The 17,329-nt window shown below is 39.8% G+C and overlaps 1 protein-coding gene and 1 pseudogene across 8 annotated transcripts in view; both read left to right on the top strand.

Annotated features, from left to right (window-relative positions):
- FERMT1 (FERM domain containing kindlin 1) overlaps positions 1-17,329 on the top strand; it is a 57,963-nt gene that overhangs the window by 34,983 nt on the left and 5,651 nt on the right. For all 8 annotated transcript variants that reach the window (XR_014072993.1, XR_014072992.1, XM_081556442.1 and 5 more), the window contains 5 exons: positions 12,067-12,191; positions 13,137-13,243; positions 14,383-14,604; positions 15,452-15,576; positions 16,637-16,778. Coding sequence is in view for 6 of the 8 variants with exons in the window: in XM_081556442.1 (XP_081412568.1) it covers positions 12,067-12,191; positions 13,137-13,243; positions 14,383-14,604; positions 15,452-15,576; positions 16,637-16,778 (721 nt within the window). In the remaining 2 variants the exon portion in view is untranslated. The remainder of the gene's footprint in view (positions 1-12,066; positions 12,192-13,136; positions 13,244-14,382; positions 14,605-15,451; positions 15,577-16,636; positions 16,779-17,329) is intronic.
- Positions 3,998-5,109, top strand: LOC145532236 (developmental pluripotency-associated protein 2 pseudogene; annotated as a pseudogene).

Raw genomic sequence — 17,329 nt, 5'->3', positions numbered from 1 at the left:
AGAGCTTTGATCCCAGACTTATAGAGAGTTGGCTTCCCTGGTGGCTCAGAGAGTAAAGAATCTGCCTGCAATGCAGGAGACGTGAATCTGATCCCTGGATCAGGAAAATCCCCTGGAGAAGGGAGTGGCAACCCACTCCAGTATTCACACCTGGAGAATTCCATGGACAGAGGAGTCTGATGGGCTACCGTCCATGAAGTCACAGAGTCAGACATGACTGAGTGACTAACACACACATACACACACCTTAGTTTATCTACCTTCACCTGTTAAAGTATTTCTGATAAACCCCTAGTCACGTCAGATCACTCTGAAACTGTTAAAAGGAATAGAAGTTTTTTACTTTCTTCATGAAGGACTGCCACATTTGTGATGGTGCCAAGGTGTGTTAGGATGAAAGGAGTAAGGTTCGTTTGAAGTTCTATCAGTTACTTTATGATTTGTTGACTTTTCTTAACAAACTGACACTTCACTTAGTTGGCTTGAAAAGAAACACCAGTTGCTTTTGTTACCACGATTCAGAGAAAAACTTGGAAAGAATGAGCAATGAATCAGATATAAATGAGAAATAAGAGTCCAAAGGTAACAGTATTTGTCATCAGGTTTCTACAGGGTTTTTTTTAATGTGATCTTAGCAGATGGTCCAAACAATTGGGTCATTCGTTTAACTTCTGTGGAATAAATAGTTGTAACCATGCATATCATTACAGTCAGAATTACAGAAAAAATAATAACAATTTGAATCCACAAATCTATCTTTGTAAACTATTAATTGTTCTTGAGAGAAATTTGGTTGCCATAGCTTCTGTATAGAGCAAACTGAGCTCTTCACAGACCAAATGATGACAGTATTCTTCCTATAAAATGATAAATCCTAAAAAGGAGATGATATTATGGAAGTAAGCCCCACATCCATATCACTTTAAAGTGACTTTTATGCTAAAACTCACAAAGTTGTCCTCATATTTGGCCAGTGGACACTTTGTCTACCAAAGTTCTCAATGCATTGAATGTAATATATAATATTGTTTCTGGAAGAAAAAAATATAGAAAGAAGGTTGGGGGAGAGTGGAGCTGATGACACAGAAAAGGAGAAGGGAAAAGAGGAAGGAGGTTGGAGGGTGTACCTCTGCTGTTGGTGGGTATGTGACCCTTATAGGCCATTCTTTTCTCTGGGCCTCCTGTCCTCAACAGAAGAGCATTGAACTAGCCCTTTGGTTTTAAATTTTTTTCTTTGACAATGAAGCTCCTTTTTCTTTCCTAAGCCACATCTATTGAACCCACATATAAATAATGGACTTCTCTTCCTAGCAATGTGGTATCTGATCTGATGCAAATCTCAATCTTGCTTGCCTACACCAAATTGATCTTGAGGTGAGACTGGGAATCTCAGCTTGTAGGGAATGAAGAGGGAACCAGTTCTATTAGGTTGGTGCAAAAGTAAATGTGGTTTTGTATTGTTGAACTTTGCCATTTGATATTGGAATACATTCTTAAATAAATGTGGTTATGTTATATATCATTTTAATGCATATTTCTCACTTTATTTTTTTTGCTAGTGACATTACTTGCTGTGTATTTTACATTCATTTTAGACTATGGAAATTATATTAGACAAAAAGCAAATTCAAGCAATTTTCTTATTCGAGTTCAGAATGGGTCATAAAGCAGCAGAGATGTTGCATAAAACCTGCAATAATGCATTTGGCCCAGGAACTGCTAATGAACATACAGTGTAGTTCAAGAAGTGTTGCAAAGGAGTTGAGAGACTTGAAGATAGGAAGCGTAGTGGCTGGCCATCCAAAGTTGACAACAACCATTGAGAGCAATCATCAAAGCTGATTCTCTTACAACTGCATGAGAATTTGTCAAAGAACTCAGCATTGACCATTCTACAATCGTTTAGCATTTGAAACAAATTGGAAAGGTGAAAAGGCTTGATAGGTAGGTGCCTCATGAGCTGCCCAGAAATTTAAAAAATCATCATTTTGAAGCATCGTCTTCTCTTATCCTATACAACAACCAACCATTTCTCAATTGGATTGTGACATGCGAGAAAAAAGTGGATTTTATATGATGACCAGTAACAACCAGCTCAGTGGTTGGACCAAGAAGATGCTCCAAAGCACTTCCCAAAGCCAAACTTGCACCAAAAAAATGTCATGATCACTCTTTGGTGATCTGCTGCCAGTCTGATCCACTACAGCTTTCTGAATCCCAGCGAAACCATTACATCTAAGAAGTGTGCTCAGCAAATCAATGAGATGCACCAAAAACTGCAACACCTGCAGCTGGCACTGGTCAACAGAAAGGGCCCAGTCCTTCACACCTAACCACATCGCATGTCACACAACCAACGCTTCAAAAGTTGAACAAATTGGGCTACGTACAAAGTTTTGCCTCATCCGTCATATTCACCTGACCTCTTGCCATCCTTGGACTACCACTTCTTCAAGCATCTCAACAACTTTTTGCAGGGAAAATGCTTCCACAACCAGCAGGAGGCAGAAAATGCTTTCCAAGAGTTCGTCAAATTTCAAAGCACAGACTTTTTACACTACAGGAAAAAACAAACTTATTTCTCATTGGCAAAAATGTGTCTAGTGGTTTTCCCTCCCTTTCCCTAATACAGATGAAGGGCTTCGCAGGTGGCTCAGTGGTAAAGAACCCTCCTGCCAGTGCAGGAGACACAGGAGACGATTTGATCCCTGGGTTAGGAAGATCCCTGGAGGAGGGCATGGCAACCCACTCCAGTATTCTTGACTGGAGAATCCCATGGACAGAGGAGCCTGGTGGGCTACAGTTCATAGAGTCACAAAGAGTCAGACACAACTGAAGCGACGTAGCACACAAGCACAATACAAATGAAGCCTCAGTGGCACAGGGAGATCAGGCTATAGACATCGATGCTCACGGCTCAGGGCTGGGATTGTAATCCCTGTACAAAATCTAAGGTGGGGTTGCCTCCTGTGAGGCAGTGACCCAGGACTGAAGCCACTGCCTAAAGGCAGAAACTTGTAAGAGCTGTCTTCTCTGCTTAACCTGGAATAGAAAAACTGCCCATCAGCGGAAGGAAGAGTAAGAAGTTATCTTTGCATGGAGTTCTGTGTGGGGAAATGCGATGTCCTTTGAAAAATAAGAGCCACGGTCTGTGCCACACACAGATGTAGCTCTAAATTTAAATGTCTTATATGATAAAAGAATTCCGAAAAATAAAACATACTGGTCCAAAACCACAAAAGCTATGAAGCTCTGGCAAATGTAATTGCAAAAATACCTAGAGAGCTACAGAGAAAGTAAACCCCCTCAAATAAACAAACAAATAAAAACCTTCCCAATAAAAATTGCTAACCATGTGAGTTCATGAACTACCATAAAGAAAGTTCAGTAGGCCCAATAAATAAGAGGATTAGGTAGTAGAACAATCTGAAGAAACCATAAAATGAGTATGTTAAGAATCACTGAATATACTGAAAGGTAAAAATTTTAATGAAAGGTAATACTAGAAACTCTAGAAAATTAAAATATAGTCATAGAAATTGAAAATGGAATACATGTGTTAAACATCAAGTTTAAAACACAGCTAAAGGGAATCCCCTGTCAGTCCAGTGTTTAGGACTCAGATTTCACTGCCAAGGGCCCAGGTTCGTTCCCTGGTCAGGGAACTAAGATCTCACAAGCCGCACAGCCTGGCCAAAAATAAAAGAAGTTAAGGAGAGGACTTAGAAAGATAAAAGTGGAAAATATGATATAGGTAGAATAAGAGGGTTCAACTAGCAGTTTAAGAAGGGAAAAAGGATGGAGAAGCAAGTATTCAAAAGAGAATACTCCTGGACTTGCCTGGCGGTACAGTGGATAAGAATCTGCCTGCCAATGTAGGAGACACAGGTTCGATCCCTCATCTGCGAAGATTCCACATGCTGCAGAGCAACTAAGCCCATGAGCCACAACTACTAAAGCCCATGCACAGCCAAATAAATAAATAAAAAGTCAACAAATGAGAAACCCTCAGGTTAAGAGGATTAAACTGCAGAGATTGACCATTGCGGCTCTGCCTTTCTCTGAGCATTCCTTGAAATGGCATACGCAAATTACAGGAAGAATTTCTTTGAAGGGCCATTAGATGAAGAAAATGTCATTCTTACATTGTATCCAGTTAATGAGGAAGTTGTTGAAGACCATTAAGTGGAACCAGGTGTTTCCTCAACTTCAGAAGTCAAAGCGGAGGCACTGAATACAAATGATCAAGTTCCTCCTCCTCAAACAAATGAGCTTGAGGAAGCCTGTCCTAGCTCTGGCTTTAGAAGATTAGTTTGTCCCTTGCCGACCACATTGCCTCCAATTAACGACGTGAGTCGGGACACTGTGGTACTGGTGCCAACAACTTAAGTTGAGTACCGACGGCCAGAAAATAGAAGTTTATCGGAGACTCCAAGAACATGCTTATCCTGAAAAAGATCAGTATATTCCTAAATCATCACAGGAGGCCCAAATGCACTCATGTTCAAGGAAACACAACATGGTGACCAACAGGGGAAGTATACAGAAAAGGAAGATGCGTGAGAGTGAGGAAAGGACTAACATGGTTGAGGTGGTAACTTCAGCTCAGGCAGCCACGCTGGCAGCATGGTCAAGAATTGCTGCAGGGCTGTTCAGCTGAAGGCTGTGAATTCATGTGCCCTTCTTACCTCTCAGTCCTTTCTGCCCCAAGCCTCAGGCATCCGGTGTTTTGTGGTCCACAGCAGACCACTCTTGGCAGACACAGAAGGTTGGGTTCACCTGCGGTTCCAGGCAGATCAGACCTGGGTTCCTAACACCCCCAGGAGGATGACCTCTCTCTTCATGTTACCTGCCTGCACTTTCGCACCCCCAGACCTGGAAAATAACATGTTATGCCCTGAATGTGTTAAGAGGAATAAGAAGATTATGAAAAGATTAATCACAGTGGGGAGGAGGAAGAAACCTGGTTTGGATACATCAACATCATTGCTTTTAAATGGGCCATGTCTTAAAACAGAATATGTGATTACCAGAGGGGAAGGAGTGGGAAGTGGGGAAATGGGTGATAGGGGTAATTTTATGGTAATCACAGTAACTAGATTTTTGTAGTATCAAATATGGAATTTCTGTGTTGTATATCTGTAGTGGTATGTGCATGTGTATGTGTGTGCTCACTCGCTGTCGTTCAGTTGAGCTTGATTCTTTGGGACCCCATAGACTGCAGTCTGACAGGCTTTGCCATCCATGGAATCTTCCAGGCAAGAATACTGGTGGCAGACTTGCTGCCATTTCCTTCTCCAGGGGAAATTTCCTGACCCAGGGATCAAACCTGCATCTCCTGCATTGGCAGGAGGATTCTTTACCACTGTGCCATCTGGGAAGCCCGGTACATCTGTAACAAAATGTTATATACTGGTTTTGCCTCAATTTTTTAAAATGTTAGAATTCACCACTGGAGCCATCTGGTCTTGGAGTTTTGCTTGTTGAGAAGTTTTTGATTACTGATTCAGTCTCCTTACTAGTAATCAGGGAGGAAAGAATAAATGGTGTGGAGCCCGCAGTTAAAGTGACATCCCAATGATTGCTGTGCTCTGTCCTCACCATCCTCAGTGTGGCCTGATGCCTTAAGTACAGATGGGAATGTCTGAATTCTGTACTTGAGGTTTACCTGAAAGTGACTGTTACTAGCTATGTATTGATAAAATGTAATTTGGTTTTGTTTTAGTTAATAGATTTTTTTTTAGCAGTAGGCTTAATGCTGAATACTCCATTGTCTGGATGTACCATAATTTATCCATTCATATCTTGAAGGCCACCTTGGTTGCTCCCAAGTTTTGGTAATTATGAATAAAGCTGCTACAAACAAACAAACAAAAAGTCTATAAATAAGGCAAAAATCACATATAAAAAAAGAGAATGCTTAAGAGTTTTTCATAATTGTTGAGGAAAAAATCCTTAAATTTAGAAATCTCAAATCCCAACAAAATAAATCAATATAAATATACATCTTGATATGGCCAAACATTGGTAAGAGAAAGTTGTTAAAGTCTGAGAGAAAAGATAGATTTCCTACAAAAGAAAAATAGGAGCAGCAGATTTCTTATTGGCTGGAAGATATTTTGAAAGGACTAAGAAAAGATAAGGGCTTTTCAGGTGGCACTAGTGGTAAAGGACCAGCCTGCCAATGCAGGAGACATAAAAGACACAGGTTTGATCCTTGGTCGGAAATATCCCCTGAAGGCGGACATGGTCTCCCATTCCAGTATTCTTACATGGAGAGTCCCATGGACAGAGGGAGGAATCTGGCAGGCTATCATCCATAAGTGCGTGCTCAGTCACTTCAGTCGTGTCCGACTCTTTGCAACCCTATGGCTCCTCTATCCATGGGACTCTCCAGGCAAGAATACTGGAATGGGTAGGCATGCCCTCCTCCAGGGGATCTTTCCGATCCAGGTCCATGGGGTCGCACAGTCAGACATGACTGAAGCGACTTAGCACACAGCACACAAGAGAAGATAAGTCAGTCTAGAACTTTATGCCCAATCAATCTCTTCAAGATTTTACTTGCTACAAACCCTTAAATATAAATCAGGCAAGATACAATCCTAATATTCAATTATATGTTTAATAAAAACAATGATTTATCCCAAACTGTGAGGTATAACCACTGTTGGAGAGACTGCTTTGGAATAAATGGCTCCATAGCAAGGTTATAGCTGAGAGGTTATACATAAAATCCATTCATGGAGTTATTCACAGTCAAGTTACTATAGCAAAGAAGTTCCAATCAGACATACACAATGTGCTATAGAAGACGATCAGTTTGATTCAATTTATAAATGAGACTCTTTACAGTCCTTTTAAAGGACGGAGGGTGACCGTGAAAATCTTTGGTCCTGCTCTAAGGCTCACTGGTTATCACATGCAAAATTACCTATAAATGTCATACTTTTTTAAAAAAAAAGTGTTCCAAATCTGTGACTTTTCTGTGATGATAAGTGGCCATCATTGGTAGTGAGTCTCCAGATACTTTCAAAATAATAAATATACTTAATCTGTAATTTTTTAAAGGTGATTGTAAAATGAGTGAGTATGGAACCAAATTTTGAAAGATGTTAATGCTATGAAGAGAACATTTTGAGAGTTATTTGGAAATGTTTCCATTGCCACAGTGTTGCCGGTAATGATCCTGCCTATTAAAACAGTATTATCTGCTCACCTTTAAAACTTGGAAACAGAATTTTTCTGTGTTAAACAGCATCCAAATTGAGTGATAGTGTATTTGAAACACACTTATTAAGAATACTAAATTACAACATACCTGATTAATTTGCATAAGTGAGTGATTGACATCAAGGAATATGAAAATTAGTAGCCTTGCTTCAACAAAAACCTTCACAAACAGATAGACGGCATTAAAATATGAATATTATAATTAGTAAACACAGCCAACAGTGTGGTTCCTCAACTGGGGTTTGTATAACCTCCCTTCTTGAAACAAAATGACCTTTTCATATATAATTTTCAATAACTGTAAATATGTTAGGAAGTAGGTACTCAAAATATTTTAAAGATAGATTGTGCCCAGATTTACTTTGGAGATTATGGGGCAAACTAGGAAACCATGTTAAGAAAACTTACCTAAATTGCAGACACCTGTGCCCTAAACTGAACCTGCTGAATAGGACTCTCTGGGAATGGGTCCAGGCTTATATATCTCCAATAAGTTCCCTTACATGTCTTATGAACACCAGAGTTTGAGAACCATTTTTTTAGAACATAAAGTCCAACTTCTTAGCCATACATCCAGAGGCTCACAGTGGCCCCAGCCTGCTTGCTGTTTTTGTCTTCATCAGCCCTGATGTGGAAATGACGTAGTCTCAGAAACTGCCCCTCTGCTCATTTCCATGACTCAACCCAGCACCCAGCATAAGGGAGATGTCCAGGAAGTGTTGACCCAACTTCTACCAGCAAAGTACCCAACTCTGACTCACCTCTGCATTTTGGACATGCAGTTGCCTGCACTTTTCTTTTTGAAATTTCTTTTCTGTTCCTCCCATCAAATGCTTATTGATCCTTCATTCTGAGTTTAAGCATTGTGTCCTCTGTTACAACTCCTATATCCTTGCTGTGTGACTTACCACATTTTTTTATATTTATTTACTTACACATTTCTCTCTTTAAAAGGGAAGCTCCATGAGGATTTGAGACTGTCTCATTCTTTTTTCTTTTATTTCTCTTTGTCATCCTTCAGGTAAAATTTATGGATTAATTTTTCATTTATTTTTATTGAGGTAACACTGATTTATAATATTATGTGATTTTCATATATACATCATTGTATTTCTACTTCTGTGTACCCTACAGAGTGGTCACTGCTAAAATTTAGTTTCCATCTACCACCATGGGCTTCCCCGGTGGCTCAGTGGTAAAAAATCCGCCTGCATTGCAGGAGACACAGGTTCAGTCCCTGGGTCTGGAAGATCCCTTGGAGAAGGAAATGACAATCCCCTCCAGTATACTTCCTGGAGAATCCCATGGACAGAGGAGCCTGGTGGGCTACAGTCTATGGGGTCACAAGAGTCAGACACAATTTAAGCAACTAAACCACAACCCACCACCACCATATAGTTTATCCCTTTAACCCATTGTGCCCCCCTTTCCCCAACCCTCCCCTTCTAGTAACTACTACTCCCATTTCTATATCTATGTGTTTGGTTTGTTCATTTATTTTGTCTTTTTTTAATTAGTTTTTTGTATTCCACACATGAGTGAAATCATACTGTATTTATCTTCCTCTGTATGACTGATTGCACTTAATGTAGTACCCACAAAGTCCATGACAAATGACAAGATATGATTCTATTTTGTGGCTAATATTTCATTGTGAATATATATATTGAAAATATACATATATATTCATATACATGTTCATATCATATCTTCTTTATTCATTTATTGATGGACACTCTGGTTGTTTCCATATCTTGGCTATAGTAAATAATGCCACACTGAACATAGGGTTGTGTGTATCTTTTCAAATTAGTGTTTTCATATTCTTTGGATAAATACTCAGAGAAATGAAATTGCTGAGTTACACAGTAGTTCTAGTCTTAATTTTTTGAGGAATCTCTGTATTGTTTTCCATGGTGGCTACATCAACTTACATTACCACCAACAGTGTGTGAGAGTTTTCTTTTCTCCATAATCTCACCAACACTTGTTATTTCTATTATTTTTTATAATAGCCAGTCTAACAAGCATGAAGTGATTTTAACCTTGTGGCTTTGATTTGCATTTCCCTAATAATTAGTGATGTTGAACATCTTTCCATGTACCTACTAGTCACCTGTATGTCTTTGGAAAAGTGTCTATTCATCTCCTCTGCTCAGTCTTTAATTGGGTTGCTTGTTTTTTGTTATTGTTGAATTATATGAGCTCTTTATATATTTTGGATATATATATTTGCTTAATTGGATATATCATTTGCAAATATCTTCTTCCATTCTGTAGCTTGTCTGTTCATTTTGTTGATGGTTTCCTTTACTGTTCAGAATCTTCTTAGATTTATGTAATCCAATTTTTAAAATCTGCCTTTGTTTCCCTTGCTTGAGGAGACTTAGTTAGAAAGATATTGCTAAGACCAATGTCTAAGCAATGTTGGCAAACATAGGTGTAATGCCTATGTTTTCTTCTTCTAGGAGTTTTATGGTTTCAAGTTTTACATTCAAGTCTTTAATCTATTTTGAGTTGTTTTTTATGTATGGTATAAGATAATAAGCTTCCCAGGTGGCTCCGTGGTAAAGAATCCACCTGCCAATGCAAGAGACGTGGGTTCAATCCCTGGGTTGGCAAGATCCTCTGGATAAGGAAATGACAGCCCCTTCCAGTATTCTTGCCTGGAAAATCCCGTGGACAGAGGAAAATCCCATGGAAAATCTATAGACAAATCCCGTGGACTGACAGGCTACAGTCCATGGGGTCACAAAAGAGTCGGACATGACTTAGCAGCTAAACAACAACAATAAGATAGTGATCTCGTTTCATTTTTTTGCCTGTAACAGTCCAGTTTTTCCAACACCATTTATTGAAGAGACTATTCTTTCCCCATTGTATGTGCTTTGATCCTTTATCTAAATTAATTGTCCATATGTGCATGGGTTTTTCTGCCTATACCATGGTGTTTTGATTACTGTGGCTTTGTGATATAGTTTAAAATCAGGGAGTGTGATACTTCCAGCTTTGTCCCCCCACCCGATCAGGATTACTTTGGCCATTTAGAGTCTTTTGTGGTTCCATATAAACTTTAGAAATTTTTGCTCTATATCTGTGAAAAACATTCTTGGGATTTTGATAGGGATTGCATTGAATCTGCAGATTGCTTTAGGTAATATGAACATTTTAATTATGTTAATTCTTCCAGTCCATGAACTTGGAGTATCTTCCCATTTATCTGTGTCTTCTCCAATTTCTTTCAACAATATCATATAGTTTCCAGTGTACAAGGGACCGTCTCATTCTTGTGTACATCATTCCCCATTCTGACACCTTCTCCACTCTTCTTTCCCTGCCTTTCCTCCATCTCTGGAACATGGAATGAGAGTTTGGGGATGTGTGAAAGCAGTTGGAGGATGAACCAACCTGGAAGAAGATAGTAGAAAAAGTTTAAAATCTTTTGATACTTTTCAAGTCCAATTAAAATGGAGAAACAGAGTTTCATTCTTAATTCTGAATAGAAATATTTAGATACCTAAGACTAAACTGAGACTTCACTGTATTTTGTTTGTAGGCTGTGTCCTTAGATTTTATTTTGAAAACATTGTTAACTTTGGAGAATCTGATTCTTAGACAGGTACCTTTTAAATATGTCCCTTAAAATTATCTTACAACTCTCAACATGATAAAACTATTTTTTAAGTAGTGGTTTTTTAAATCCTGGAAATATTAACTATATATAATGTTTTTCAATTTTATTATATAATTGTTATGTAACAGTCTCCTGTAATATGCTGGGTTTTTAAATTAACATTTCCCTTACCCTTGTGTTAAGGATAACAGATTTTTAGCTGACAAAAGATTAGTACTGACATGTTAATAGACTTGCCTAGAAGCATATGTGAGTGCAGCAAGCTTCTTGTCTTCCTCACATTCTTGAATGCAGAAACCCACCTCTCTGACAGGAGAGACCCTGATCCACCCCTAAAGCCAGAATTGTCCCACTGAACCACATATAAAACCTACTACCTTTTCTCTGTCTAGCTGTACCCTCTTCCCTGTTCCCCAGCTTGCTCTCTCGTTTCCTGGTTTGAATGACTCAGCAGAGGTCTTCCTTTGGCACTGCCAACCTTGTCTAGCCCAGAGTACAGTTTTCTGGCCCAAACAGATACCATGGTTAGAAATCTTCCCTCAAAATATTTTTTAATAACCGTAGGGTCTACATTGATAGATTTTGGTGATTTCCATGGCTCACTGGGAATTTTCTGGTTGGTTTCTCTTAGGGTCAAGAGGAAAATACAGAAAAGGTTGCTTACTTTTGTATCTGATTTGTAACTTGAAGCTTGTGTTGTCCATATGGACAGCTTTTTCAGAATCAAGAAATCAGTTGAAATTTTAGATGTCACCATATTCGTGGATGTTTCTCACATCATCACAGTGATAATAATAATAATTTGTTGAGCACTTCAGTTTGCCAGGCACTTTACAGAAATTACCTCTTTCTACCCTCACAAAAGCCCTGTGAATTCGAGGCTGATACTCTCCCATCACGCAGAAGTTGTACACATGGCCCAACCAGACACAGTGTCTTTCCCAGGGTCACACGTTTATACAGCAGAGGTAAAGTGTAGCACTGAGTGGTCTAGCTCCTGAGATTTTGTGTTAACTTCTACATCTCATCAAAACCCCCATTTTCCATTTTTGGAAATGAGTTAGCAATATGAAAATTATTAAAAAATAAAGAGAGTGTTGTTTGAAAGGATCTCTAGAGCATCTTGATTCACTTGAATTTGCAATGTGTCCTGTATTTCTGGATGGTTTTTCAAATGTTTACTGTACTTTAATTTGCAGGCCCAAAAAGCTAATATTAAAAGCTTTCAAACAATATTGGTTTGTCTTTAAAGACACATCTATAGCCTACTTTAAGAATAAGGAACTTGAACAAGGAGAACCAGTTGAAAAATTAAACCTTAGAGGTAAGAGGGTCCAGTATCTCAGTATGGCTTGACATGGCCCATCAAGAGGGTGGAAGCATGTTCACTCCCAGAGAAACCTCTGTCTGTCATGGGCTGTCAGTGGCCACCTGCCTGAAGCTCCTCCTCCCCATGAAGTATGAACCTGGCATGCAAATCAGTGAAAAAGCAATCATTTATTATGCTGTCCCTTCTTTCCCAGTGTGCCCAAGTCTCTGATGTGATGGTAATTGTTGTCATAAATGTAGTACATGAGATGTTGTTGGATCCTGTAAAGCTTTCTGAATTCCAAAACAATTATGTTTAATTCAATGTCACTTTTGGGCTTTACTCCTGAAAGTGGCTGTGAGCGTACTGGTAACTCCATTAACTAAAAAATTTAATTAACTAGTGCACTCAATTCCCTTATCATTGTGACAATCAGAGAATTACCTCTCCTTTAATTCATTTCAAAGTTTATGTTCAATAACTGATCGTATGAGTTAGCCAAATTAGCCTGAAAATGAAGTCAATTGATGATATATTTAAGAAATCCATAAAATAAAATATTTTTATTTATCCATGTTAAGTTCATAACTTACCTAGTAATCATTTAATTCAGCAGTCCCTAGCCTTTTTGGCACCAGGGACCAGTTTTGTGGAAGACAGTTTTTCCACAGATTGGGGGCTGGTGAGGGGGGTGGTTTGGGGATGATTCAAGCACACTACATTTATTGTGCTCTTTATTCCTATTATTGTTACATCGTCTCCACCTCAGCTCATCAGGCATTAGATCCCAGAGGTTGGGGACCCTGGTTTAATTAATGTTATCAGCCTGCTCTTCAGTTTTTCAGAAGAGAGTCAAATCTGAGGAGTTTATGTTCAAATTCTTTGTTTTTAGATGCACATCTGATATTTGTCTAAGAGATTTCTCAGAACTCAGTTCTTTCCCTACCTTCTATCATTCAGGTTGTGAAGTTGTGCCAGATGTAAATGTAGCAGGGAGAAAATTTGGAATCAAATTACTAATCCCAGTTGCTGATGGTATGAATGAAGTGTATCTGAGATGTGACCATGTAAGTAAAATCACTTTTATTAAGCCTCAAGACAAACCATCTCAGTTGTTTTCTCAAATCAGAGCACTCATCAGTCAGCTCTTGCTTTGTAATAATCACAAAAATCATAAAGACACATACCAATAAGCATTCTGCCAGGTGACTAGGGATTGGATGATTCAGGCTGTGGGCAGCTGGACAGATCTGCTTCAAGCCATCCACCTGGCTCAGCTGGCTTTTTACCACTGGCTGAGCTCATGGGCTTTACTTTGAGCCCCAGGCTGCCTGGGGAGACTCTTCTCATAGTGATGACAGATGTGCCAGAAGGAAACTGGAAATGTGTGAGACCTCCTAACGCTTAAGCTTGGAGTCAATCGGTAGGTACACTGTCATTTCTACCCACACTTCGTTGATTAAAGCACATCCATGGCCAGGCTGAAAGTCAAAAGATGGGAAATTACACTCTGGCTCTGATGGGAGAGACTGTAAAATTACATAGCTAGAGATGTGGATGCAAGGAGGGTGATGACTGAGGCCAGTGATTCAGTGAACCACACCTACTGTTGTCCTGAAGAATTAATTTCACTCTTCACCCACATCCCCTCAGCTTCTGGGACCACTCCCCTTTGCTCCCTGAGGTAGCAAATGAGCACAGACATTAAAGAACAGTAGAACCCACAACTAGCTGGTTCACGTCCACCAATGGACCTGATTCCTATCATAGGATTAGAAGCTTTGCTAAGGACAGGCCGGGGGAGATATAATATGAGAAGTCAGTTAATGATTTTTCCTCACTGTCTTCTGTCATAGAGATAAGACATGATATGAAAATGGGAATATACATCAAGGACGTTCCCCAGTAGTTTGAGTTTTCACCTGTCTGTGCTCCATGAAGCTCCTTTGTGTCCTTGGTTCATCTTTAAATGCGAAGTTCTCCACACAGAATTTCTCAAAGTCGACATTCCTGTTCTCCAGTACCTTGGTATCTAGAAACTCAACACAGGACTCAAAAGCTCTCATATGGTGTTAAATTAGGTGATTAACAGACAGTTCAAATGCCACCCCACATCTTCTAGAATGATAGTCCAAATCCTGCTCCGTTCCCAGCATGGCAGCTTTGTACTTGAACTTGCTCCTCAGACCTCTGGTATTTCTTGCAGGAGAGTCAGTATGCCCAATGGATGGCTGCCTGCATCTTGGCATCAAAGGGCAAAACCATGGCAGACAGCTCCTACCAGCCAGAGGTCCTCAACATCCTTTCTTTTCTGAGGATGAAAAACCGGAACTCAGCATCTCAGGTGGCTTCTGGTCTTGAAAACATGGACATGAACCCAGAATGTTTTGTGTCACCTCGGTGTGCAAAAAAGCACAAGTCTAAACAGGTACTGCTAATCTGGCTGGGGTGATTATTTGCAGTACATTCTGTATTTTCTGAAATAGAATAGGGAATTAAATTGATTGAGATCATCATCATGAAAAATCAGCTAGTGGGGAAATTTAACTATGAACTGGGTATCAAATGATATTAAGAAATCATTGTTAATTTTTTAAATATTTATTTATTTGGCTGTGTTGGATCTTAATTGCAGCATGAAGGGTCTTCGTTGTGGCATGTGGGCTTCTCTCTAATTGCATCACACAGGCTCTAGAGCATGCAGGCTCAGTCACTGTGGCACATAGGTTTAGTTGCTTTGCGGCATGTGGGATCTCAGTTCCCTGACCAGATATTGAACCCATGTTCCCTGCATTGGAGGGTGGATTCTTAACCACTGGGCCAACAGGGAAGTCCCAAATTATTGTTAATTTTGATAGCAATGACTGCACTGCTAACTGAACATGGTAATATTCCCAGAATAAAAATTTTAAAAGAATGATTTAGTCCCCACAAATTAAAATTTTAAATTTATGCTTCCATAAGAGTGGGAAAGTTATACAGTAAAATGATTCGAGTAGAACCATTGTCCATGGAGACTCCACAGACCCCAGAAAGAAAGCAAGCCTACATATTACCTGATCATCCTGCTTCCCCCTAGTGATTTGTATATATTATAGAAAAAGAGATAGAGTGAATGAATGAATGAATGAATGAATGGAAAGGAATTGTCTTTGTGAAGCTGCAATTGGGTCTTGTGTTCATTCTTCTCACTGGAGACCTGAAGCCAGCAGGATGCTTGCTGTAGAGAGTCAGTGTCTGCTAAAGGGAATTTGACATCTCCCACTTCTGCTTAGCTGGCAGCCTGCATTCTGGAAGCCCACCAGAACGTGGCCCAGATGCCCCTGGTCGAAGCGAAGCTGCGATTCATCCAGGCATGGCAGTCTCTACCTGAATTCGGCCTCACCTACTACCTTGTCAGGTGATTATAATGCTCACCTGCCTCTTACTTTCTGTTCAATTCTAAGTGGCTTCCTTGGAATCCAGTTTATTCTCATTTGGTCTAGAATATAAAATTCTCTCTCTTTTTTTTTAAGTTTTAGAATACTGTCCATTCACAAATGGCCATCACTTTTGGCTGCTCATAACAGTCTTCCATACCTCTGTTCAGAGTGCCTACCTGATCTCTCTGCTTCTCCTGTTTGTCCCCTGAGTTTTCAGTGTAGCAGCCTGTGTGATCCTTTTAAGTCACATCCCGTCAGGCCTCTTCTCACCTCATCTAAAGGCATTCTGTCACACTCAGGGTAAAGGCCAAATCCTTACAGTGGCCCTGCAGGACCTTAACTCTGGGATTTCACTTCCTCTCCCCTCATTCATGCTGCCCTGGCCTCCTGGCAGGGCTTTGAGCATGAGGGGACTGGTGGGGGAAGGAGAGCTCAGGCCTTTGCACTGTGCCCTCCGCCTAAGATCCTTTTTCTCCAGGTATCCACATAACTCCCTCCCTCATAGACACCAGTTCTTCAATCAACTCTTCTTTCTCACTAAGACCTCCCTGACGCTCTATCTAAAATTGTAACAACCTCCTCACCATTATTCCCTGTCTCACTTCTGTGCTTTATGCTCCTTCCTGATCTTATCTGATATATATATTTCACTAATTCATGACCCTCTCCCCCAACTAGAATATAAGCTCAATGAGGTTAGGAACATTCTTTCTGTCTGCTTAGGTCGCTGTGCCTGAGCAGTGCCTAGAAGGGTGCCTGGCATACACAGTTGGTACTAACTTGAATTAATTGACTTGACTACCTCTTATTTTGCTTTCCTCTGATGTCAATTTCATTTAAGTAATGTCAGCGGGACATCCTAATTCTCTCCAGCCTTCATATTCTATCACAATAATAATACCCTTTACAGAAAGTTAATCCCTCATTGTCTACTCTTCAGAAATGATTTAGAAATGTTGGTATTATTTTTAAGAAGTTGTGTGTGAATAAACATCATGTCACAGGAAGCAGTTACATCTTTTAATTAAATTTTTTCAGATTTAAAGGAAGCAAAAAAGATGACATTCTGGGAATTTCATATAATAGGTTGATTAGAATCGATGCGGCCACTGGGATCCCAATTACAACATGGAGATTTACAAATATGAAACAGTGGAATGTAAACTGGGAAATCCGGCAGGTAAAGTGAAAGTCTGGATACGTTCAGTATTGAACCTATAAACCTGTGCTCCCTCAGAACTGCAGCTTATTCTGATTTTAAGAAGGTATTCTTATACCTAGAATTTAGAAACCGCAAGCATGTGGTATTGTCTGCTAAAATAATCACATGCAGTTCTGGGCAGTTCCCTAACAAGTATAGGCCAAATGCTTTTGAATTAACATAAGTTGGCTTGGTCTCCATACAGACAGACTCTAAAATTGCTGAGTAGTTTAATTTCCTTCAACTCATGTATGATTATATAAGATTTAGGCTGATAATTACTTAGCAGGAGCCACCTGAGATGTATATATCATACAGAATAAATCCAAAACAGGCCTCATCTGACTGGCTGCCGAGAGGTATAACTGGTTGACGACTCCCAGGCTCAACTGCCCACATGGAGAGCATTCTAGTCCCAAAGGGGAAAAGTACCAAAGAAGCCAGTATGGTACACAGGGGTGACAGGGGAAAATTCAGCCTCTGACTTCAGGAGCCGTCAGCCCCGATCGTCTCTGCCCTAGGATCCAGGC

Source organism: Giraffa tippelskirchi, chromosome 13 (assembly GCF_054371585.1).
Source record: "Giraffa tippelskirchi isolate mGirTip1 chromosome 13, T2T-mGirTip1v1.2.pri, whole genome shotgun sequence".
NCBI lineage: Eukaryota > Metazoa > Chordata > Mammalia > Artiodactyla > Giraffidae > Giraffa > Giraffa tippelskirchi.
Note: the sequence above shows the minus strand (reverse complement) of the source record. Positions and strands in the feature narration are given on the sequence as shown.